Source organism: Brassica napus, chromosome C9 (genome assembly GCF_020379485.1).
Source record: "Brassica napus cultivar Da-Ae chromosome C9, Da-Ae, whole genome shotgun sequence".
Classification (NCBI taxonomy): Eukaryota; Viridiplantae; Streptophyta; class Magnoliopsida; order Brassicales; family Brassicaceae; genus Brassica; species Brassica napus.
Window position 1 is genome coordinate 49,710,162 of NC_063452.1, and position 26,508 is coordinate 49,736,669.

The 26,508-nt window shown below is 39.2% G+C and overlaps 2 protein-coding genes, 1 long non-coding RNA gene and 3 other non-coding genes across 6 annotated transcripts; all 6 read right to left on the reverse strand.

The window, feature by feature from the left end:
- Positions 1–288: 288 nt before the first annotated feature.
- On the reverse strand, positions 289–1,098 carry LOC125592701. The gene has a single exon (XM_048768066.1). The coding sequence runs from the start codon at positions 1,096–1,098 to the stop codon at positions 289–291; it is 810 nt and encodes a 269-aa protein (XP_048624023.1).
- A 20,210-nt stretch (positions 1,099–21,308) lies between these two features.
- LOC106373306 (mitogen-activated protein kinase kinase kinase 17) lies at positions 21,309–23,092 on the reverse strand. Its single transcript, XM_013813498.3, has one exon. It carries the CDS (start codon positions 22,759–22,761, stop codon positions 21,394–21,396), a length of 1,368 nt encoding a protein of 455 aa, XP_013668952.2. The 5' UTR covers positions 22,762–23,092; the 3' UTR covers positions 21,309–21,393.
- Positions 23,093–24,336: 1,244 nt separating this feature from the next.
- LOC106374551 lies at positions 24,337–26,323 on the reverse strand. The gene is made up of 2 exons (XR_001274989.3): positions 25,687–26,323; positions 24,337–25,581 (listed from the first exon to the last, which is right to left on the reverse strand). It is a non-coding gene; the product is annotated as an uncharacterized LOC106374551 (long non-coding RNA).
- On the reverse strand, positions 25,120–25,211 carry LOC125593731. Its single transcript, XR_007329626.1, has one exon. It is a non-coding gene; the product is annotated as a small nucleolar RNA R38 (small nucleolar RNA).
- On the reverse strand, positions 25,295–25,381 carry LOC125593792. The gene has a single exon (XR_007329683.1). It is a non-coding gene; the product is annotated as a small nucleolar RNA SNORD25 (small nucleolar RNA).
- Positions 25,642–25,728, reverse strand: LOC125593793. Its single transcript, XR_007329684.1, has one exon. It is a non-coding gene; the product is annotated as a small nucleolar RNA SNORD25 (small nucleolar RNA).
- Positions 26,324–26,508: the final 185 nt, after the last annotated feature.

Here is a 26,508-nt window from a genome sequence, read left to right on the forward strand (position 1 = left end):
TAATTCTCTATCTAGTATCTTTTAAAACAAACATTATAATAAAAAATATTATAATGAAAATAAAAATAACAATAATATTTATAATTAAGGGATATTAACCTAGTGTGACTTTGTTATTGAAAAAAGAACTACTTCTACTCCTTTTCCTTAAATATTTACCACCCCCCTTCTATAATTTGCTACTTATCAGCTCTCAAAACTCCCAAAACTATTTACATTCTAGTCTCAAACCAGAACTGTAGAAGGGTTTCTAACCCCTTTATGCCTTTAGACTGCACTATGCTGAGCTTATTGCGGATGGCTTATTCCAACAGCTTCTTTAAGACTTGTAGAGGCACCCCTGTTCTTCATGCCTGCGCTTATTACGCTCTCTCCACAGTGTATACAAAGCCGCTTGGAATATCTTAGATAATAAAGCTTCTTCTTCGCCATTCTCGAGTCAGAGACCAGCACTACAATACCCTCCCAGTCCAGGGTGTAAGAACGTTGTAGTAACCCTCTGGTAAGGTGATCCCATATCTGTGAGGAGAAACTACACTCAAAGAAGAGATGGTTTCTCGTTTCAGGTGCAAGTTTGCACAGGACGCAAGTAGTATCAACACCTCGACACCAACTAACTACACGGTCCATTGTAGATAATCTGTCTCTCATCGCAATCCAAGTCATAAAAGCGAACTTAGGAGTAGCCTGAGGGAACCAGACACTCCTCTCCCAAGAGCATTGTGCTACAGGCTCTCTCAATAACCTCCGAGTCTCACGGGACGAGAACTTGGGTTTAAAACCTGAGCTCCACCTCCACATATCAACATCTTCCACTTCATTTAACTGCTGTGCTTTAATAATCTCCAACTCCTTTGCAATGTCATTTAGGACGGTTCCACGATAGCGTCTCTTCCTTTGTAGAGACTGAATGACATCCTCTACCGTGGCTGCTTTCATAATGCCCATATCAATTGTGCCTCGTTCTCCCAAGAGATCAGACAACACACCCAGAGAAGACCACCTATCATACCAGAATGAGGTGTGGCGTCCATTACCCACCGCCTTCATGTGAAAGCTCTTTGCCACATCCCTCAACTTCAGTATCTTCCTCCACATCCAAGATCCAGCTTGGGTTTTCCCACTAATCTCCCAGAAACTTTTCTTCTTTAGAAGGTTTTACTGGATCCATTTGCCCCAAAGTGACTTACCCATAAACATACTCCATATTAGCTTCAAACCATAAACCTGATTCACTTCTTTTAGAGGTCTGATCCCCAACCCTCCTTCAGACTTGGACTTACAGACCTCTAACCATGCAACTTTTGCACCTGTAGTCTTCAACTGTGGACCGATCCAAAGGAAAGCAGAGCATAGCTGCTCTATCTCCTTGATGCATCTGCTTGGAAGTCGAAATGCCCCTAACCAGAAATTCACTATGCTCATCAGCACAGATTGAATCAGTTGTAGACGGCCTGCATATGAGAGAAAGCGGCTCGTCCAGGTAGTAATGCGACATCTGATCTTCTCGAGGAGAGGCTGATAGTCTTGTGTTTTCATGGCTTGAGTTAGTAAAGGAAGTCCCAGGTACCGAACAGGGAGCTCACCTTCCGCAAAAGGGAAATCTGTTAAGATCCTCCGCTTTTCACCCCCCGAAGTGCCGGCCATGTAGATAGTAGATTTTTCCAGACTGATAGAGAGACCAGACCATGCTGCGAACTCGTCGAAAACTGAGAGGGCTCCTTCTACTGACTCCTTAGTCCCTTCTACAAACACCATGAGGTCATCGGCGAAGCAAAGGTGTGTAAGAGCAATGGACTGACAGCCAGGGTGAATTCTAAATTTCTTGTCTCTTGTTGCTTTGTATATCTTATGTGACAGAACATTCATACATAAGACGAACAGGTAGGGTGAAAGGGAGCAACCTTGTCGCAGTCCTCTAGCACTTTGGAAGTACCCGGCGAGATCGCCATTGACTTGAACCGAGAACGAAAGGGAGGTGACACAGAGCTTAATCCAATGTATGAACTTGCTAGGAAACCCCATTGCGGCTAGGCAGTTCAAAAGGAAGGACCATTGAACGGAGTCAAAAGCCTTTGAAATGTCGAGTTTCATCGCACACCGTGGGGAGATAGAATCTTTGTGATAATCCTTCACAAGCTCAGAAGCCAACAGTACATTTTCCATAAGCAGTCTTCCTTTAACAAACCCAGACTGGTTGGCTAGGATTATCCTCAGGAGGATTACCTTGAGCCGGTTTGCAAGGATTTTTGACACAACTTTATAGATCACATTGCAACACGCAATGGGTCTATAATCCCTCATCTCCGAAGCCTCTGTCTTCTTAGGAATTAGGGCTAGGATATTTGAGTTAACTCCTTTGGGGAGGAAGCTCATCTTGAACACAGATTGGACTGCAACCGTGAAATCATGGCCTATCACAGGCCAAGCAGTCTTGTAGAATTCGCTGGAGAAACCGTCGGGACCTGGGGATTTGTAAGAGGGCATAGCGAACAGCACTCCCTTTACCTCCTCCGCTGAGACCTCTGCCTCCAAGCCTCTGCAGTCTTCCGAGGTACATACAAAGTCAAGCAAGCTTCGTAGTTCCTCCTCAGAAGCTCCTTGATAATTCACCGGAGTCTGATTAAGAAGCTCTGAGAAAAATCTTTCTGCCTCAAGCTTGATCTCAGGATGACTTTTAGCCACTCTTCCATCAGGGCATTTGATCTCCCGCATGGTGTTTTGTGCTTGTCTTGATCGTATAGAGTTATAGAAGTTCATGTTGTTCTGATCCCCAACCTCCAACCAGTGCAGTTTCGATCTCTGCTTAAGGAAGTCCTCTTCTAGTTCCGCTACATGAAGCCATTTTTCGTAGGCTTCTGCTTCCTCTTGGATCGCCCCCGTACTAGGAGCAGAAAGGGTAAATTTCTGCTTTTCACAGAGGATGATGTGAGCTTCTTCCGATCTTTTGGAGAGATTACCGAGCTTCTCTCTGCCTAGTTCCCTGATTAGAGGCTTCAGGTTCTTGAGCTTCTTTGAAAAACGATACATTGCCGATGTAAAATGAAAAAGCTTCTCAGTCGAGTCCCAATATGCATGTATCATAGGAAGGAAGCTGGGCAGTCTCCCTATGGCGTTGACATATTTGAAAGGCCGCTGAATTTTCTCCATAGGCTGTAGAAGCTGAATCTTACATCTCATGTGGTCGGAGCAACCTCCCGGTTCGAAGACGGAGTAAGCGCCAGTGAATCTGTGCAGCGCCACAACATTTAACATAACCCGGTCCAGTTTCTTGCATATTAATCATTCTTCTCTCTTATTGCACCAAGTGAGCTTTGGACCTTGATAACCCATATCAGAGAGTTGACAATGAAGAACCATCTGCTGAAAATCCCTCATGCCATTCGGTAGACTCATCAGATTTGAGAACCCCGAGTGCTCATCTCCTTTAAGGATTTCGTTAAAATCTCCCATGATCATCCACGCTTTGTTACGAAACATGGGTGAGTTAGAGTGATGACAAAGGTCTTCCCACAACGCCTTCCTGCCTTCTACCTCATTGCTTGCATACACGAAGGAGCATAAGAACTCCTCTTCATCTTGTAACGCAACAGAACAAGTTATTAGTTGGTCCGTTTTGAAAACTGGGGTCATGCAAACCGAATCTCTCCAAAGCAGCCATATCCGACCTCCTCTGCTATGCTCGTAGTTAGTTATAGCAGACCAATCTCTAAATTCCGAACTCAAAATTTTCTCAGCCTTCTTTTCCTTCACTCTAGTCTCCAATATACATCCGAACTTCATCTCATTGTTGCTTAACCACTTTTTTACCACGGAATGCTTCAAAGGTTTGTTGAATCCGCGCACATTCCAAAAGAAACTTGACATATTAAAGATAGCGGCGAGAAGACCTAGTGCTCATAGTCAGTGGATTCGCATCCTGTGACTTAGCCTTCTTCTCCTTCGTTGCCCCTTTCATATGTGTTTCTTTTGCTTTTTCTTCAGCGTGATTTGAAGTGGTATTAACTCCATCATCCTCCTCTGCATTGACCGAGTCGTTGTTTACAAGAGTCTCCGCAACGGCAAGATTCTGCAACCCATCACCCGTTATTTCCCCCTCTTCCTCTTCATCATTACTTAGAACCGAGAACTTTGAACTCGAGATTTGGAAGTCCGAAGTTTGATTCTTCAGAGTAAAACGCACAGGAGATCTTCCGACCTTTGATGAAGATACCAACAGTAACTTATTTGTCTCTCCCAAAACTTCATTCTCACCAATCTTGGTTACCAGTTCCCCGTTTTTTGATGCATTTAACTCAAGTTCCTCTTCTGCAACAACTGTCTCCATGTTCTCAGCAAGCACCTCTTCCTTATGTATCCCATCTAGCTCCACATCCTCTGCCACATCTTCTGCAACAACTGTCTCCACATCCTCTGCCACTGGTGTAGCAACCTCCCCAATGTTTCCATTCTGGCTCAGCGCAGTTTCCAAACCCTTTTTTGCCTCTTCCATTGGAACCGTTGGGGGTGAATCATGGACCTTGTCTTTCCCTTTCAGAACACAGACCTTTTCAGAGTGTCCCCATTTATTGCATAGTTTGCATCTCGTAGGTAGCCAGGGGAAGTGAAAGTCCACCTTGAACTCCTTGCCGTTTTTTGAGAAGTTTATCTCCTTAGGCAGCGGCTTTGAAACGTCGACGTTTACAAAGACTTTTGCAACCTCAAAGTTAGAACAGGCAAGAGTCTCCGGATGAAGCTTGACTGGAGAGCCGACTGCACTGGTGATAAAACTGAGACCTTCCCACGAAAACATGTGGAGTGGGACTCTCTGTAGGTGAACCCACATAGGTATCGCCTCCTCCTTCTGCTTTTCTTCCTCTGTTCTCGGCGTCCATTTCGTGACCACCATTGGAACCCCCACTATGTTCCACATACCTCTTTTCAAGACCTCGACTTTTGCAGAGTCATCCCCATACTTCCAAATCTTGTTTAAGACCATGTGCACCTTCGCTACGTGAGGAGACAAGTCGAGAAACTTGCCCACCACAAAGTCTTCCCACAACGGAGTTGAGCTAGTGAGCACATCATCAGGGATCTCAACCGAAAGCAACCCATCCTTATTCGTGACATCGACATCATACTTCCTCAAACTTCGCTTATCCTGGGCTACAGATACCCAACTCGGAACAACTTTCTTCAAATCAGCTACCAGTCTAGCCATACCCACCGTAGAACCTTCATCGCGAGCTTCTCCTCTCAAATCCGCCTCCGGAGAGGTCGGAACAACTTTCTTCGAATAAGCTACCAGTCTAGCCATACCCACCGTAGAACCTTCATCGCGAGCTTCTCCTCTCAAATCCGCCTCCGGAGAGGCCGGAGAACCCGGCTGCGCAGCCGAATTCATCGTCGAAAACCTAGCCCCAAAATCGCCCTCAAAATCGCTCTTTAACAAAACGGTGCGTTTTCACTAGTTATACTCAGTTTTTTGATATATTATTTCTACAGAGTGTAGAAAGTGCATTCTACGGATAAGAAAACCTGATTTTTGCGAAACTTTAAAAAAATTCAGCTAAGAAAATATTCTAAAAATATTTGAAATATTCTAACTTCCTAAAACGTGTATATTTGGTCACAAAAATATTCTTAAAATATTTGTAATCTCTGTGCTTGCCTATAACATTACAAACATATATTTTTTATTTTTTTATATGCTTACAAAAATATATATATTCAACGTTTTTTTCATATATTTACAAACATATTAGACTAAATATTATATATGTATATTTATTTTTATTTTTATTAATATATTTATTTATAGAATTATTTGAAATTCAATTGTGTATATCAGAGGGAATATATAAATTTTATTGTCCATGCTATGCTTGAGAATATTTTTTTTTAATTAACATTACATATTAAAAGTAATAATTGAATTTAAGTATATAAGTAACGTTAAAATATTAGTATATCAATGTTACTTATTATAACTGTTCAAAGTATTAAAATTATTTATCAAATATGAATAAACATTTAAAATATTTAATAAAAGTTTAATCTATTTAAATAATTTATAAAATTGTTAACATACACTAAAATTGTTGAATGTCGACTAAAAACTTTTAGTCGAATTTTGGAAATATCGGTTTGTAAATTTAAATGTACAATTTATACAAAAAAAAATAATTTTTTTTTGTGTGCTCTTTATGTTAATTAAACGTTTATTAATATATTCAGTTATTTTTATTAATGTATTTATTTATATAATTATTTTGAATTCAATTGTTTATATCAAAATTTTTATATTAATATTTATATTAATGTAAAAAATGTTAAATATATTATTTTTATTAATACACTCTAAATGTTGACTTAAAATTATATATATATATATATATATATATAATATTTTAATTAAATTTTTACTTTTAATTCGTTTTTAATATTTAAATAATTTTAAAATGTATTTATTTGATTAATTTGATTAATCAAGGGTTAGTTTTGGGATTATAAAAAAATATACTAAAAGGACAACTTAATGACGATATTATATCAAAAGGACAACCATGTTGAATTTTTGTTATGTTTTGGCAATTTTCCTAAGTTTTTTTTTGTCAACAACTTAAAACATACTCATATAGATTCTACAACCCTATTTAATTTCTCCGCATCCATATGGACAACAAACGATAATTGCTTTCTTGAACTTACACTGCGTGCGAAACTGTATGCCCTTAATTTCTGCGTTCGTAGGAGTTAATTATATATTAACAAATATATTGTTCATTAATGGTAAGAACGACTTTAAGTGCTCTATCTTTTAATGTGAGAGTTTAAATCAAAAAATTTACTTCGCAAATAATAGAATGAAGAGAAAAATGATTTTTTATGTTTGTATTTTATGGTAATAATAATAGTTTTCTATAAATGTTATAAAAAAAAGTTTTCCATAATGGCTCAAACGATTTTCCCAAGTCCACTAATGACGGCATTATGAATGAGTATGACAATATTTTAAACTATTAAATAAATATTAATTAATTAAAAATAATAAATTGTGATGGAATAAATAATTTTAATCTATAAATATTAATATATTGAAAAGTATATAAATAATTATAATAAAATAAATGTTTAGTTAAATTTAATTTGTATTTTATTATTATAATTATTTTGGTTATTCATATTTATTATTTTTGTTAATAGATTAAATAATGTATCAAAATTTAAAATAATGTTTATATAATTTCTTTCTCAAGTTTTATTATTTGAAGTTTTCATTCAGCATATTTTAAAATTTACATAATTTAATTAATTTTCCCGCAGTTTAGTTAATCTTTTCACGGTTTCGAGAATAAAGTTTTACTAATCGGAATCTAAGTTTCCAAGTGCATGATGCTTTCATTCTTATCGACAAAGTATGAAGTAAAAACTCGAATTGGTGTCAAGCTTACCAAACCAGTGGTCAAGTATTCCTTTGATTATAATATTTTAAATATCATTATTTCAGCTCTCCGCTGAACCCAGTACACACACGGTGGCTATCAGACTCATGTATAGGCAATGTGGGGATGTGACCATACGACAACAGTTGCTAAAACATCAGGAATGGATAAGACAATATCTTGAACCTCATCAGAGATTTAGCAGACAAACATATACATCACATAAACTCATATGTTATTATAGTATTTTGATGTAGCTTAATAGCTTATAGTTTCCTGAAAAAAAAATAGAAATACATTTTTTTTTGGTCAAACAACAATAAATAGAAATACATTATGCTTTATTCCAGCGTAGAGCTAAAACGGGTGGTGTATCAAGGTCTCTTGAAAAGTATATCCCATCAAGTTTGGCCGTCCATACACGTATCTGACCACATTTAGGGATAATTCTATGTCCTGCTCTGTACGCTTCAACTTTATAAAAATATTCCAGGTTAGCTCCTTGCCTTAACAAACAATCCCATGTTGTTATAAGAATTGCATCATCATGGAACTCGATGACATATGGAGTAGCATTGAAGTTTAAGTTCTTGACGCCTAAATCATTGTTTACGGAATAACAATGGAACTCGAGAAGTCTACCAGGGCCGAGTTCGTTATGAAGTAGAACACGATTCATTTCGCAGGCTTCGTGTAGCCTAAAGTATGTAGTAACTAATATAAAAAGTACGAGGTGTTTCATTTTCTTCATTTAAATGATATGAGTGGAGTGCAAAGACATTATATTGTGTAGTATTTATAATAAACAAAATTTTGTGAAAGGTCTTTTTATTTAAATCCTTTAAACTACAAAATAATATCATACCTTATTAGTAAATTTCTTTTACCAATACGTTTTGACCATATCTTTTTGAGTTTTTTTCAAGATTTTCTCTTTAGATAAGTTTGACAAGTATCTTTTTATGTCTTGTTTTCTTAGAAAAAAAATATTTTAAAGATCTATGCTATTAAAGTAGGATGCACTTCGGGGTTTTCCACTCATTGCTCCTACCTTTTCTGTCTAAACCGTGTCTTTCATTAAAGATAATTTGGATATTTGCAAACATTTAATCACCTACCTATTTTCTTATTTTCTTGCTATTTATTTTCTTATTAATACTTTTTAAAATAAAAAATCTTAATAAAAATCGTGGTTAGCAATACAAGATTTAGAATATTATATATTCTCGAGTTTATCGGGAATAATTTATACAAAAAATCCTTACAACTGTTTACACATTAAATATATTTAAGATCTTTATATCTACAAAGTGTAAAGTGTAAACGTCCCACATCCAAACTTTGTGAAACTCATCAACAAAAATGATTATTATAAATATAGCATGTTCTTTCGGCTGGTTTAGTAAAATCAAATGGGCTGTAATAAACTCAAAGTCTATCTTTTTGATTGGGCTTAAAGAATAAATTTTTGTTATTCTTCAGAAATTAATCCGAGCAATAGTGTTTAGTTTTGTTAAATTGGCCGTTTAAATCTTTACCGATTTATTATGCGGAGCAGCCAAAATGGCGGTGTGGGGAATATTGTCACCATGTGAAAAACATGAACAAGTTTCTAAAACAATAAATTGTAAATGCTTTCCTGCATTTTGAATGAAAGTTTAATAATATATATAAAATAATATTTGCGTTTTAAAAGCGCGGATCAAAAAATATTTCATTTCAAAGCTTATCGTGAAAGCTAAGTCTTTTAGAAACGTTTAATAAGTCACATTAAAACGTAACTAATATTAAATGGTGATTCAACATTCCTAAACAAATACAGAAATATCAAAATTATTAATATGTTTTATCTATTTTGAATAATCTACAAAAACTAGCTAACTGAATATGGTTGCATAATTTTCTTTTGTCATCAACATACACAGACTCATACTAACTCTGCAAACAAACTGGTAATTCTGCATCCATGTGAACGATAAAAGATGGTTGTTTCCTAACAGTGCGTGCTAGACTATCCGCCTTTAAATTCTGCGTTGGAGGTACATGAATGATCTCTAAGTTGAGAAAGATTTCTTTCATGGTCTAAATATCTTCCAAGCAGTGTTTTGAAATCCAACCCGGACCAGCGGTCAAACCGGTAAACCCGGTGACCCGGCATGTAATTCGGTTTGAATTTTAGGAAAACCCAATTATTTAAAAACCCTGCAAAACCCACAAAAACCGTTAAAACCTGGAACCCGACAACCGGTTGAACCACTGGTTGAACCAATACCTAAATTTTGATTATTTTTTCTTGGATTTTCCGGTTACATTATTAGAATCAGTTTTGTATTCTAATCAAAAAGTAAGGTTTTAGTTTCTTTCAAAAATAAAAATATCATATGATCATGTGGATTCTATTAACAAAATTAGTTGATGTAATTTAGCATTATTTTATTTTTGTTATCGGTAATTTATTACAATTTTATATTTTACTTTTTGGTTTATTTTGGATTTAAAGTATAATTTTATTATTCACACTGGACATTTAAATACTTATAGATTTTAAGTCTTGATATATTTTTATTCTATGTCATAACTCTTAACTTGTTACAAAATTGCTAGATGGTCTAGTTTTTAATATTTTGTATGTGAAATGAAAATAAAAATAAAGAAAACTAAAGTTAAGTATTTTTTCCAAATGGTTTTTAAAACATAAAACATTTCTTATATTTTTCAGTAGCTAATATATTAATTATTATATAACAAAATTATTTAATTTATTAACCCACGGTTCGCCCACGGTCGATCAAATAACTCGGTGACCCGGTAAGTTATCTAGTTCAGTGTCCGGGTCGGGTTTCAATTTGCTTCCAAATAACTTGCAAAAGCTGATCATTCTTCTGGTTCTGAAACCACATATTCACCAATTGAGAACAATATATTGCAAATGTGACCTGACACTGATGAAAATTTCTCATACATTTTATTGTCCATATTAGCGCTTCCACCTCCGAATGAAATGAAGAGGTGAGAGGCTGGCCCTAACATTTTTTGCCTCCATCAAACCCTCGAAATCTTCTAGGGTGCTATAATAACCTCGTCCTGAAAAAAATCTCCTTATCTTTCCAAGATCCATCTGAAAAACACCATCTTCCTGGAATTGATGGTGAATTGGTATCCTCTACATGTTGAGCCGCCCTCTAAGTGTTTAAAACCCGTGACTCAGCCCAAAGTATAAATAATGTTTTCGCTAATTTTAGCGTTTCCCTGGGATCAATGTCCAAATTACTAAAACTTTGTTGTTCTTTCCTTTCCAAATGTACCATAGTATCCACGTGAATTGATGATCATCCATTTGCGGGAGAACTCTCCAAAACAGGCGATCCATATTTGCGAAGAGAAAACTAGTAGGAAAAATAGTTGGATTTGGTATCTTTGATAGCGCCCAAACCTGACGCACTGGTGGACATTCAAAAAACATGGTTTATTGATTCCTCCAGATCTCCACATCTGGCACAACATACCCTTGTATCCTTCTCGCTTGCAAATTTTTCTTGATTGTTATACACCCTGACACCAATTGCCATAAAAATATTTTTTTCTTATCTGGATATACTCGTTCTACATGGTTTCCTGATTTGACAGTGTATTTTTCATTATTTGTGAAATGATATACATCCCTATCCTCCATCTGAGTCATGTTCAATGGTATGATTTCTGTGATTTTTGAATCCTGGGGATCCACCAAATACCGAATTGTCTGCGAGTTCCAAGTTCGTGAAGCTGAATTGATGAGAGAGTCCACTGTAAGATCCGGGTAAATGTTATGTTGATTTTTATTTGCTAGTTTTGGGCGAGTGGTTGGGAGCCATGTATGCATAGTTTAAAAAATAATTTAGTATTCATCTTAATATTCACAAAAATTTGACAAATAGCAATATAACTATTTATTATTAATGATTTAGTATTTAAATAATTATATTAAGATATGTCAAGATTTTATGTATATACATATATTTTTTGTTTGCTGATTATGGTTTTTGTTTATGTGCTGATGAACTATCATAATTATTTTTCATTTGAAGCCACATATGATTTGATCATTCTTCATTTTCTTTTGTATTTCTCATTTCTTTCAATCTGTCATCTTTTGTAATGTAAACTACGATAAATATTTGTAAGTTTAAAACATAGAAAATAATATGATAAGTACTCACGTCGACATTGTTATGAACAGAATGATGATTTAACTTATTGTACTTATGTAACATGAAAGTTCAATAATATATATAACATGAACTTATAAATATTTGACACATTTATACGAGACTCGCAAAGGAAAAAAGACATGCATTATGAAAAGCGGGTCAAAATCTAGTTTTCTCTTAAACAATTTTTAAGATTTACCATTGGAAAGCAAAATAATATTAATCCCATTGATGCAAAGTCCTGTTCTTGTATGATATACATGAGAAGAAGACCTCATAGTTAAGGAATGCCACAACCTAAACTCATACTCACAAACCTTATCTTACGTCCTTTTAACATGTCTCCTGACTAGTTATCCACAAAACAACTATACAATGTTAAATTAATATATATCCTCTTGAAAGAACTAAAACTGGTAATTAATGTATAGCTTAAAATTAGATGATATCCAAGAATGATCTCATTCTTTGAGATATATACATGTTACTTTATCTTTATTACCAGTTGTCATAGTTTCTATTTTTTTACTTTTTTTTTATCAACTTAAAATTATCATTAAGGAAATAAAGTTGGGTTTAGCCCCTTACAAGCCCATTTCTGGGTGAGTTCAGGTCCAAAGAGAAACCTAAGGCAGAGGAAGGGTTGTGTAATACTGCCTTACACAAACGATCGGCATCTAGATTGTTTGATCGAGAGATAAAGGAGAAAGAGATAGATTTGAACGAAGCTGCGAGGTTCTTGATATCGGCAACAATACCAAAGATCTCTTTGTGCGCGAGCTTGCTTTTTAGGGCTCTGATGAGCGTCTGATTGTCTGAGAAGACGTTGATGTCTTCAAGATCGAGAGAGAGAGAGTGTGTCGGAGGCATTATCTGCAAGCCAGGGCCTCTGCCATTAGGGGTAGCCAATCGGACCTTGTACCTCTGATCCCCGGCATATCGCGATCTTATGTCTGAAGAAAATCCAGCCTAGTCCTGCCTGTAAAGATTCCTTCATCCAAGAAGCATCTATGTACCAGGAGGTAAGGTGTTGTGAGTTTGATTCCATAGAGATCAGGTCAGTTGAGGATGAGATGGCTAATTTAGGCAGGTCTGTTGTTTCTTGTGCAGCGATCCACTCCCGAGCGGCTGTAACTGTTCGAATAGCTACTTCTTCGGCTGTGGAGCTTCTTCCTTCGAAGATGAGTTGGTTTCGTGAGATCCAAATCTGCCAACAACCGCAGGGGAGTATGTTTGTTGTGATTCCTGATGGAGGCAGACATGGTTTACTCCGGAACTCAAGCATTACAGTCTCAAAGCTTGGAGCTGTAGCTAGGTAAGCTACGTTTGTTAGTGGCAGTAAGCTCCAGATTTCTTGTGCAAAGGGGCAAGAGAAGAAGATGTGTGTAGTCGTTTCTTGATCTCTGCACCTTGGACAGTTTACAACAGCAGTAATACCTCGTCGTTGGAGATTTGCTCCTAGTGGCACAGCTTTTCGGACTATTGACCAGAGGAAGACCTGAAGTTTTGGGGAACATTTTACTCTCCAAATGTCCTTATACCAGTCGATGGGGGCGTTGGTTGAATGGTGATAGCTTGAAGTCATGGTTGAGTGATATCCAGATTTAGATGTATAAATACTGGATGTTAATGGTTGCCAGATGAAGGCGTCCTCCACTCCCGTTTGACTAGGTTGCAAGCACCGAATTGTAGTCGCCAGTTCAGGTATAAGTTCCTCAATTCGCTTGACATTCCATTTGAGATCAGTTGTAAGCATGTCTGATACCCTGAGGTCTCTAGCGTCTTCTGCAGTAGGTCCAAAGGGTTTTATGTCTGATGTGAGTGAAATCCAAGAGTCCTACCAGATTCTTGTTGTTAATCCGTTTCCAATGGCTTTTCCCGGGTGTTGTTTTAGGAGATTTCTGCCATGGATGATGCCTCTCCAGCAGTGGGAGCAGGAAGCAGGGAGCTCGATTTGAAGGAAGGCTGAGTTATGGCAGTACTTTCCTGTGAGAGTTCTGGCCAGGAGACAGGAGGGAGGAGTTAGCAGGTGCCATGCGATCTTGGCTAGGAGAGCCAGATTGAAATTTTCTATATCTCTGAAGCCTAAGCCTCCTTCTGCCTTCAGTTTTGAAAGGTTAGTCCATAAGACCCAACAAAGTTTCCTTTTCTTATCAATTCCATCCCACCAGAATCTCGTTAGCTCTGATTGAATTCTCTTACACAGACTGCTTGGCATTAGGAAACAAGACATAGAGTAGGAGGGTATAGCTGTAAGGACTGATTTTATCATTGTCATTTTGCCAGCTTTGGACAGGTGGCGCGTCGACCGGCTCTGTGCTCTCCGTCGGATTCGATCTACAGTAGAGGTGAAGAGATCCTTTTTCGTCCTACCAAAGAGAGAGAGAGTGTGTGTCGGAGGCATTATCTGCAAGCCAGGGCCTCTGCCATTAGGGGGGAGCCAATAGGACCTTGTACCTCTGATCCCCGGCATATCGCGATCTTATGTCTGAAGAAAATCCAGCCTAATCCTGCCTGTAAAGATTCCTTCATCCAAGAAGCATCTATGTACCAGGAGGTAAGGTGTTGTGAGTTTGATTCCATAGAGATAAGGTCAGTTGAGGATGAGATGGCTAATTTAGGCAGGTCTGTTGTTTCTTGTGCAGCGATCCACTCCCGAGCGGCTGTAACTGTTCGAGTAGCTACTTCTTCGGCTGTGGAGCTTCTTCCTTCGAAGATGAGTTGGTTTCGTGAGATCCAAATCTGCCAACAACCCCAGGGGAGTATGTTTGTTGTGATTCCTGATGGAGGCAGACATGGTTTACTCCGGAACTCAAGCATTACAGTCTTAAAGCTTGGAGCTGTAGCTAGGTGAGCTACGTTTGTAAGTGGCAGTAAGCTCCAGATTTCTTGTGCAAAGGGGCAAGAGAAGAAGATGTGTGTAGTCGTTTCTTGATCTCTGCACCTTGGGCAGTTTACAGCAGCAGTAATACCTCGTCGTTGGAGATTTGCTCCTAGTGGCACAGCTTTTTGGACTATTGACCAGAGGAAGACCTGAAGTTTTGGGGAACATTTTACTCTCCAAATGTCCTTATACCAGTCGATGGGGGCGTTGGTTGAATGGTGATAGCTTGAAGTCATGGTTGAGTGATATCCAGATTTAGATGTATAAATACCGGATGTTAATGGTTGCCAGATGAAGGCGTCCTCCACTCCCGTTTGACTAGGTTGCAAGCACCGAATTGTAGTTGCCAGTTCAGGTATAAGTTCCTCAATTCGCTTGACATTCCATTTGAGATCAGTTGTAAGCATGTCTGATACCCTGAGGTCTCTAGCGTCTTCTGTAGTAGGTCCAAAGGGTTTTATGTCTGATGTGAGTGAAATCCAAGAGTCCTACCAGATTCTTGTTGTTAATCCGTTTCCAATGGCTTTTCCCGGGTGTTGTTTTAGGAGATTTCTTCCATGGATGATGCCACTCCAGCCGTGGGAGCAGGAAGCAGGGAGCTCGACTTGAAGGAAGGCTGAGTTATGGCAGTACTTTCCTGTGAGAGTTCTGGCCAGGAGACAGGAGGGAGGAGTTAGCAGGTGCCATGCGATATTGGCTAGGAGAGCCAGATTGAAATTTTCTATATCTCTGAAGCCTAAGCCTCCTTCTGCCTTCGGTTTTGAAAGGTTAGTCCATAAGACCCAACAAAGTTTCCTTTTCTTATCAATTCCATCCCACTAGAATCTCGTTAGCTCTGATTGAATTCTCTTACAGAGACTGCTTGGCAATAGGAAACAAGACATAGAGTAGGAGAGTATAGCTGTAAGGACTAATTTTATCATTGTCATTTTGCCAGCTTTGGACAGGTGGTGCGTCGACCAGCTCTGTGCTCTCTGTCGGATTCGATCTACCGTAGAGGTGAAGAGATCCTTTTTCCTCCTACCAAAGTGTTCAGGTAAACCTAAATACTTCCCATCTCCCCTCCCCCCCCCCCCCCTCTTTAGATATTGCAAGGATTGACTTTGTGGAGACTTTCATTTGGGGAGGGGTTTTTGAAGAGAAGGTTACTGATGATTTGGCATTATTTATCTTCTGACATGAAGCGTTTTCATATTCCAGGAGTATATCTTTTAGGGCTTGGCAGGAGATTGGTGTAGAGTAGCAGAAAAACATCGTGTCATCTGCAAATAGCAGATAATTTATCCTGGGGGCGTCTCTTGCTACTCTGACGCCAGGAAGCAGTCCATTTCTTTCTGCCTCCTTGCATAAACCGGTAAGTACCTCTCCACATAGTATAAAGATGTATGGAGAAATTGGATCTCCTTGTCTGATTCCTCTACGTGGGGTAACAGAGCCATAGACTGCTTCATTTATTAGGAAAGAAAATTACACTGTAGTGATGCATTGCATGATTAGCTATACTAGTTTCTCTTGAAAACCCAATCTGTGTAGCACCTGCTGAATAAACTCCCATTCAACACGATCGTAAGCTTTACTCATATCGGTTTTAACCGCCATTGGGCATTTCTTTTCTGTTGCTGATGTTTTCAGGTAGTGCAAGACTTCGTGGGTAATGAGGACGTTGTCAGTGATTGCTCTACCTGGAATAAAGGCAGACAGGTTCTCTGAGATGATAGAGCTGAGTACCGGTTTCAAGCGCAAGGATAAGAGTTTTGAAATTATCTTATAGAAGACGTTACACAACGTTATGGGTCGGTAATCTGCAACTCTCTTTGCTCCATTAGTCTTAGGAATAAGTCTCACATGAGTTACATTCATAGATGCAGGGAGAGTGCCAGAAGAGAAGAAGCTTTGTATTTCCCCGACTATAGCTGGTCCTACTATGTCCCAGTTGGATTGGAAGAAGCTGGCCGAGAAACCGTCAGGGCCAAGAGCCTTGTCTGCATGAATTGCAAAGAGGGCAGCCTTAATCCCAGTGGGAGAAGGGTCTCTAGTGAGGTTGTCATTCATCTGCTGTGAGACGCACGGTTTAAGGGCCTTTGATACCGTTGGGCTGCTGTCGAAAGGACAAGCTGTGAAGAGGTTCTCATAATACTGCGAGATTACTTTAGCAATTTGCTCTTCTTCGTGCCACGGTACACCTGCTTCATCTTCAATGAAGGTTAGCTTATTTTTGGCTCTTCTTACTTTAGTAACAGCGTGAAAATACTCAGTGTTGGAGTCTCCCAAGGATAGCCAGAGCTGTCTGCTTCTTTGTTTCCAGAAGTCTTCTTCAGACTTATAGGCCTTCAAGAGGTTAGCATTGATCTCCTGAATTTTCCTTTCATCTTGATCTTGGTTTGAATCTGACATTGCATTCTCTAGCTGTAGCTTAAGAGAAGAAATCTCCTTCTAGCTGTTCATCTGAGTCTCTCTGCTCCATCTTGAGATTGCTCTTCTACAGAGGACTAACCGATCTTCAACATTTAAGTGTGAGAATGTAGACCAGATGTCAGAGATAATCTTTTTAACTTCATCATTCCCTTTAAGACGTCTATCATATCTAAAGATGTGGTTGCCTTTCTTTCTTGTAGGGTCCAAAAAGGAGATGAGTGGGCGGTGATCCGACCCTTCATAGTGGAGATATTGGCTTCGACAGGAGGGGTATAGCTCCGTCAAGTCTGTATTACTGATTGCTCGATCTAGACGGCAGTGAACAAGATGAGAGCCTCTTCTGCCTCTCCATGAAAGGAAGTTGCCTGAATGTTTCAGGTCAAACAAGTCGTTTTGTGAGAGGAAGGATCGAAAGTCACATAACGTCCCTTCAGCCCTCGCAGGTCCTCCTTGTTTTTCACTATTCTCTATTATCTCATTGAAGTCACCAGTGAGGAACCAGGCCTCACCTGATTATGTCTGTAATGTTGATATCTCAGACCATACTGCTTGTCTTTTCGTATGATCAGGTTCCCCATAGACGAAAGTTGCATGGAAGGAGGTTCCTTTGTAGGTGATGGCAGTATCAATGAAGTTGTTAGTGGAAGATTTTATAGAGATCTCCACTTCCTTTTTCCAGGCCAGATAGAGGCCTCCCCCTCCAGGGCTGTGAGGTGAGACTAAGTAGTCATTTTCCATAAGCATCCATTTTAGATCTTCTCTAACTACTGAGTCGGGGTTTTTTGTTTCCATTAGGAAGAAGATATCAGGAGAGTTTATCATGTGGATCTCCTTTAGTCGCTGGACTGTAATGGGATTCCCCAGACCATTACAGTTCTAGCTAGCAATGACTAAGGAGCCGGGGGTGGAGGATTGTGAAAATCCTTCCTCTTCTTGACCATCGGTGGAATTATTTGGACGGTGGGCTGGCTTGAGGCTTCTGAGGGTCCCGCAGCGTCATTTGATCTTGGCCCAGGGATATGGATTTGGCTCTGGATTCTCCTCTGGTGGGGTTGTCTCGGTGAGTGTTGAATCATGGAGAAGATTCTTTTTCTAGAGTTTGTTCCTCTGAGAGGTTGTGGGCTTATAGATGTTGCCTTGGATTTTGCAGGGGTGGTTCTAGCACGTCTCCGTTTGGTCTGTTGTGATAGACTTAACGTGTGAGTTGGTACATCTCCCGGGGTCTCAGAGGATTTAGCATTTGTTCCCTGTGGAGTGTGCCCGGAGTGTGGTGACCTAGCTGGCTCTCCATCAATGTCTGAGGAGGTAGGAGGAGGACAGTCTACGGGGGATCATGAGAAAGGTGAGTACTGTCGTCGCCTAGCCCCTGCATTGCTGTTTTTCTCTGTAGTTACCGTATTACTCTGTAACTGATCTTGGATTGATGCTTCAGGTTGAGAGATGTGGTCAAAGGTATTTGGAGGTGGGCTTGAGGGTTCTGCAAGGGTGGGGTTCAAGGTCACTAATTGTACAGTTCCCGCCGTTGCAGCTGCAATAATGCGGTATGCAGCTTATTCCATATGTCCCTGAGCATCTCCCATGAGAACTCTCTGTCTCCTTGATGTTGCTTCAGTGGGGTCTGAGGAACTGAGGTATTGAAGCGTGACTTGGTTGAGTTCTTCCATCACCTCATCCCTTGTAGGGATTGTTCTTACTAGAGTATGGTTGGGTTGATTCTCTGTGTTCATTGGTGCAGGGGTATCTTCAACCAGTCTCGAGGATTCTGGTGCTTCTCTTTGTGAGGTGTTTGCAGCTTTCACTCTTCAGTGAGTGTTATCCTCTTGGGGGAAGAGGGGTCGTCTGTAGAAGCTTCCAGTCGATCGTGCTTGTGTGCCTCTGTTTGTTTTAAAGGGAGGGGATGCGTACTTTGAAGCCTCATCACGGTAGTTCCTCGGTCTCCAGGAGTTGACAGACAAATTTTGGTACTGGGACTTTGTATCCAGTGGGGGAAGATTTCTTGTCTGCCTAGTGCTTACTCTATCTCCAAAGCTGTTTCCATGTTTGTCAACTCTGTTTTGATAGTGCTGAGAGGTAATATCCAGGCTCTTTCCTTTCCCATTATCTCTCCAGCAGTTGGAGTTGGCTGATTGGTCGTTTTTGTGTTTGGGAAGGTTTGCTAGTCCTTGTGTTGTTTCAATCTGGACTCCAGGTTCCTTAGCAATTCTCGGTCTTGCCTCAGTAACTGACCTGTTGAGGGGAAGATTTGTCTGTTTTTGGTTGGAGTTGAGATGGTCTTGTAGTTCCACTGGCCCCGTCTTTAGTGGGCAGTTGTTGCTTGAGTGGCAAAGTGAGAAGCACTTGGGACAGTGGAGAAGTTAGCTCTAACCTCTCATAATCCAAGGTAATAATACTTTCCTCCCATGATTCATACTCAATAATAGAAGTTTTCACCAATGGTTTGAGCCCATCGATTAGGACTCTTACTCTTGCAGTCGTCTTTGTAAGTTCATGGTTTTCCCGAGATCCCAATTCATCCATATGTTGCATATCATGTCCTCATGCCAGTAGTGGAGTGGGAGTCCTTTAATACGGAGAACGGGATCTGAGACGGAAAGGACGACGAGATAACTGGCTCCCATTTTTGGATAATCACCATCCAATAAGCGAAGTGGTAAGGCCTGTTGTCGAGCACTTTCTGTAGATCATCTTCTCTCTCAAATTTGTACTAGAAACAATTATTTCCTAGATCTGAGACAAAAGGTCTACCTTGCAGGTTCCACTTTCGAGGAAGGGAAGGGAGCAGCGCCTACATCCTCTGTGTTCTTGTGGGTTTGTTAGTCTCCCTATTAAAGTAAGGGTGTTTTCTTTGATTAAAGCCAAGGTGTCCAGGCTGGGGGCTTTGATTCTTTTGATTGATGGGTCTAGCGGCTCCATAATGTCTTTTCCTTTTTCTGCTTCAGAGAAACGGCGTGCCATCACTGCCTTGTTGGGAACAAGGCTCGCTAGTCAACACCGCCGGGGGAATGGTGTGCGAGGTGCTTAAGATGTAGTTTCAGTTGTAGAAAGTAGCTTCTGGAGGAGTGAGCCGTCGACTCCGAGAAGTAGCAGGTTTGTGGATGTGGTTACGAGAATGTAGTAGAGGGGCTGTGGTGTTGTCTGAGCAGATCTTTGGTGCATGGATGGTAAGGAATCAAGCTATGGGGGAGGTTCTTCAGATTTAAAGTCGATTGAAGTGTGGAGATTTTGAAGATTTGAAATTTTTCTGTTTGGAGGAAACTTGTTTAGGTATAGAACTAGGGTTTTCACTAAGGAGTAATAAAGAAACCAGTGTGTAGTAGTAGCCAGAAGGGGTAAGATGATGTGATGTTACTTGGTAGGGAACCGCTGGGTAAACTCATGTCAACTATGCATGGGGAGTTGTGTCTGAGAGAGTCATTTCTCACTGAAACCAGCACTCATTCTATCTATGTACCAAGTCATGAGACTTTTTTTTTTTTTTTTTTTACTATAACTTTAAGATTTTTGCTTCTTTCTAATAACCATATATATAGGCATAATGTTTTATGTATATTAATGTTGGTACTATATCATAGCTTGGATCAGAACTCTTTTCGTGTGGCAGTGTAGGCAGTGGCGGAGACTAGGCCTGGGCAAAATAACCGGAACCGAAGAACCGAACCGGAACCGAACCGAAATACCCGAAACCGGAACCGGACCAATACCCTCAAATACCCGAACGGTTCCTATATTTTTATATCCGAATTAAACCGAACCGAACCGGAACCGAACCGAGAACCGAACGGGTACCCGAATATATAAAAATATTAATTATATATACATATAACATCACTAAATATATATTTTTAATTTAAAATTCTATTAAAAGTATTTGAAAATAGTTGAGGATAACTAAATTATTATAAATTATCTAAACTACCCGAAAGTATCCGAAACTATCCGGATAGTTTTATCCGAAATATCCAAAGTAATCCGAAATATCCAATTTTTTTTATCTAAATCATCCTAATTATTTGATATTTTACCTTAAATAACCAATATTTTGTCCAAATTATCCGAAGTACCCGAACTATCCGAACCCGAACCGGATCCAAATGAGAACCGAACTTTTTCCGGATATTTTCCGGTTCCTACATTTACTATCCGAACCGAACCGAACCCGAAACTATCCAAACCGAACCGAACCGAAAATAGGTCAAGTACTAAATGGATCTTCTAGCTACTATCCGAACTACCCGAAACCCGAAATACCCGAACCGAACCGAACCGATACCCGAAATGCCCAGGCCTAGCGGAGACAGTATGTTGTCACGTGCGTCAGTTGATCCTTGTGAATTTTTTAATAGACATAATTTACATGTTTATTTCTTTGAAAAAAACCGAGAAAATAGTGTAGATTTAGTTAATTGACCCCTATAATATATGTTGGATTATAAATTGACCCTCCTAACAAAATTTTCTAGCTCTGGCCACTGAGCGTAGGTTATAGAGAACAAAAATTGCCAACATAGAAGATTTTATTTATGAACATTTGGGCACAATACATGTACAACAATGTGCTACATACGACTATTATCGCCAGGTCGGCCATGTTTTGAGGCACACCACAACCGCACCATTGCGGCGGTGCATTCACGTCCGTACGTTTGGCTTTCACGTATTTACAACACTGCCACCACAGATATCTAATTTTGTTTGGGCAAAGTATCATCTTCACTTTAACTATTTGCCACGTTGGCTGATAACCATACGATGAACTTGTCTGATTCCTCACCGTTACGAGTTCCGTACATGAAGAATCAGGAACAAGCTGACGTGTCTCCAAGCCTCTAACCACCAACCAACCATCAGATTCCCAGATTACCCCTCTGCTCGTCGCCAAAGTAACGATCCTCTCCCTGGCGAAACTTGAACTCGACTCGGACACTGGCTCACTCACCGCTGCTTCTTCCTCGAACACCGAGTCGACCCAGTCGAATACATGCCGCGGAGATTCCGACCAATCGGAATACGAGAGGAAAGGATGTTGCAACAGCTGGTCGCAGCTCCATCGCTCACTCGCATCTCTCCTCAAACATTTTTCCAGAAAGTCCCGGCCGGTTTCCGATAACCTCGCCGGAAATTTCGGTAACTCGTCGGAGGATCCGATCGTTCTCAGCGTTTCAGCGCCGTCGTCAATCCACGGCGGTTTTCCGGTGGCCATCTCGATGATCGTACAGCCAAGAGACCACACGTCGCTCTCAGGGCCTTGACATTCGCCGCGAATTACCTCCGGCGCCATCCACAGAGGACTACCACGTGGCTGCATATGAGATTCGCACCGGGTTCGATTTCCGGTTCGAATTTCTAAACCGGAACCGAAATCGGAGAGCTTAGCAGAACCCGGTTCTTCTCCAAGTAGAACGTTTCTCGCCTTCACATCGCAGTGAACGAAGCCGCACGTGTGGACGTCCTTCAACGCAGAGACCAAGCACCACGTGAACCGTCGGATAATATGTTCTTCAAGATCTTGACCGGCAGCATCAGCGAGAGTTCCACGTGGCATGTACTCAAGATGAAGGTTACGGAACAACCCGGTTCCTTCTCGGGTCACGTCATCGCCAAGGAACTTCACGATGTGTGGTGACGAAACAGAGCGGAGGATACGAATTTCGTTTTCCAACGAGTCGAGCTGAGGAGGGATACAAGTGGCACGATCAACAGATTTGACGGCGAAGATATGATCTCCCTTAGATTTGTTGACGGCGACGTTAACGGTGCCGAAGCAGCCTCTGCCTATGACCTTGCCTCTAAGCCACCAAGAGGAAGTAGAAGAAGTAGAGATTTTTGAAGTGCTAAAGTCGATCACCATGAGTGTTGTGTTGTTTATTTATTTGTGGTATCTTTGGTAGTATGACAAAAACTGTAAGTGTGTTTTTATATATGCATGGAGGAAGGACTTTGAGTCTGACTTGGATTATTTACAAATGGATATACACTGCTTTGAAATTACGCTGACGTCTTCCTACATTGACATTAAAGTGTCGGTTTATACACAAGCATTGTACCTTGTGTTTGAAAGTACAGAACATATTATTTAAGACGGTACCATCGGTAATAGGATTTGGAAACGTGTTCCACATTCAAATATAAATTCCAGAATGCAATAATGTATCCACTTGTTACCTTCTCGTTAAAGGACCGTTGCTATGATCTTCACATATGGTACTTACAAAGACACGTAGTAATGTCGATAACGTTCAAAAGATATAAAGTATAAACTATATTTTGATATCAGCCAAGTTATATTTTTGGCAGACACTGAAAGAAAAGGCACGTTTGAATGAAATGGAACCATTTGAAGTGTGGTAGCGATGTGACATTGTTTCAACGACTCGTGCACGGTGCACGGTGCACGGTGCACCCAACAACTAAAACTTGGATACCAGTGAATGAATACTCTTTTTGGGTTATAAGATATTCTTAAAATAGACATACGCTGATACAAACTTTATCTATATCTGTAAGCATTTATTTATTTTTGAGAACTCGATCTTGTAATCGAGAAAACTCGTCCGACAAAAAATGCACTGGTGAACTGAAATCTTCGAGATGTGATAATGACAAGAACATCGTTTCAACGACTAGTGCAAATAACACGCTTGGTCGCTCAACCATGGCGGACACATATCCAACAACTCAGCCTTTATAAGTCCATTCTGCTTTGTGGTAGAGAAACTACTAATAGTTGCAAAATAAACAAAAATAATTTATAAGATGTGTGCAAATAGCAGGTTACTTGAATCAAATGACAACGCAAGTCTATAGTCGAGTTTTATCTTATATTCCATCTTGTTTGTTTTACCTTTTTGTATATTTTATCAAAAGGTTATCAGTTTATTTCAGCTTCCAATTTAAAAGTTGACACAAAGAGGTGGGGGTTATCCAATAGATAGACGTCAACGACAAAGATTGCTCAAGATGAGAGGCTGCCTGTCAACAATTGATCCAACAATAATAAATTCAAATTAACAAATTCTACACTTCGTATTGAAATCATTTCGACTTGACTAGAGCCAAAGGAATCGTCAAGAAGTAATAGATCAAACTGACATTTTAAGTGTCAGATTACAAATCAATCAGCGAAAGTGAGTGTGTGCGTATATATGTGCATCGAGGAATTTGAGTCTGACTTGGACTATTTACAAATGGATATACACTACTTTGAAATTACGCTGACATCTTTCTTTCTTTTTTTTTTTTTTGACGTCACGCTGACATCTTTCTACATTGACATTAAAGCATCAGTATATAGATAAGCACTGTACCTTGTGTTTGAAAGTATACAAGTTGTTACTCATTTATTTAAGAAGGTACCATCGGTAAATATAGGATTCGGAAACGCGTTACACATTCGAATATAAATTCCAGAATGCAATAATGTAAGGAGTTGAATATTTTTTCAAACTGAATTGATATATCCACTTGTTCCATTCTTGGCAAAGGACCGTCGGTATGATCGTCACATATGGTGCTTACAAAGACACGTGTTACCTGTCGACAACGTTTTAAAGACTCATGTTCGAATGAATTGAAATCACTGAAATGTGATAAGGATATGACAATGTTTCACCGACTGGTTCACCCAACAACTACAAATTTCATACCAGTAAATACCCTTTTTGGGTTATGAGATATCCCCAAAATAGACATACCCTGATAGAGAAAAAAGAAAGGTGTATGAACTGAAATCTTTGAGGTCGTCCCTGATAATGAATAGAACATCGTTTAAACGACTAGTGCACACAACACGCTTGCTCACTCAACGCCGGATAACAACTCAGTCTTTAGAAGTCCATTCTGTTTTGGGTAGATAAACTATTGATTGTTGCAAAATAAACTAAAATAAATTTATAATGGATAGAGATGTGTGCAAATAGCAGGTTACTTGAATCGAATAACAAATTGACAACGCAAGTCAATAGTTGAGGTTTATCGTATATTCCATATATATTTTATAAAAAGGTTATCAGTTTATTTCAGCTTCCAATTTAAAAGTACTAACATAAAGAGGTGGAAGTTTTCCAAACGCACGTCAAAACCAAAAATTGCTAAGGATGAGAGGTTGCGTATCAACAGCCAATCCAACAATAACAAACTAAAATTAACAAATTTTACACTTCGTATTAAAAGAATTTCAACATCACTATAATACTGACATAGATGTGTTCTAAGTGTCAGATTACAAATCAATCATCAAAAGGAATAAATCCTCAGACAGGGATAACTGTTTTTTGATATTTGTACTCATCATCCACAACCAAATTATAATTGAAATCCTTCTTAATATCTCAATAAACAAATCATACAGCATGATTTTTTTTTTTAATTGGATTCTAGGTAATAAGAACTCAGTCCCTTAGATGTTCATAATGAAATGCGATCATTACCGCAATCATTACAGGTCTGTAAATTGACTCATCACTGTTCTCCCGAAATACAAAAACAGACAAACACACAGACGAGATATGTAGTCACTCAAGTTATGCTCCCAAATCGGCATCAAAACTAGAATTAACAGTATTGATGCTTTTAATTGATTAAGGAGGATATTAGAATAACGAGAGCAGCACGATTGATATTGCTTCAAGGGAACGAATCAGATGGGAACGGGCAAATCCACATCGACTATCTGATGAAGCACAATCCAAAACATAAAAAAAAATCAAAAATCAAAAATTGAGGAAAAGGGAACAACTCAGTCCCTTAGATGTTCATAATGAAGTGCGATCATTACCGCTGTCATTACAGGTCTGTAAATTGACTCATCACTGTTCTTCCCAACACAAACATACATCTATAAAAACAAACAGATGTAAAAATCAAAGACATGTAGTTGCTCAAGTTATTCTCACTAATCAGTAGCATCAAACTTGAATTAACAGTATTGGTGCTTAGGGAGAATGTATAAAAGACAAAAGGCAACACGATTGGTATTGCTTCAAGGGAACGAATCGTATGGGAACGGAAAAATCCGCATAGACTATCTGATGAAGCCAAATCTAGAAAAACAAAAACGAGTTTCACATCTTCTAACAAAGAGAAAGCCCAGAACATGACAACAAAGAATATTTCATTAGGTTTCGACTGCCGCTGCTAAAACCCTAGGAAATATCGACTACTGATACAAAGAGAGTCTGAATCGATTCCATCTATAAAGAGGGGTTTTGGCGGGATCGACGGTGGAGATGCGTGTCTTGGGAAAGTTGATGAACGGCTGAGGATAAGTATCTGCAAAACCCTAAAAGGCTTCTCCGTAGGCCCATTTAAGTGTGTTACTAACAATCCCTATAAATTAATTATTTCAAGCCCAACTACTATTGGTTTATTTATATGTTTTGAATCTATTACGACTCGTCAAAAAATTTCGACTATTGGTTCCTATATACATATAGAGCTATAACTCTAAGCGTAACTATATTTACTAGAATATCATATACATCAAAAAAACGTGAATTTTCTGTTTTGAAAAAAAGAAGAAGATAATTTTACTGAAACCACGATTAGATATATTTTCACGGAGCCATTGATATATCTGAAAAATAAAAAAAAATGACAA

What these genes read in the sequence shown, in the direction of transcription:
- LOC106373306 (XM_013813498.3), bottom strand. Translation starts at nt 22,761, where the DNA reads ATGGTGATCGACTTTAGCACTTCAAAAATCTCTACTTCTTCTACTTCC.
- LOC125592701 (XM_048768066.1), bottom strand. Translation starts at nt 1,098, where the DNA reads ATGTGGAGGAAGATACTGAAGTTGAGGGATGTGGCAAAGAGCTTTCAC.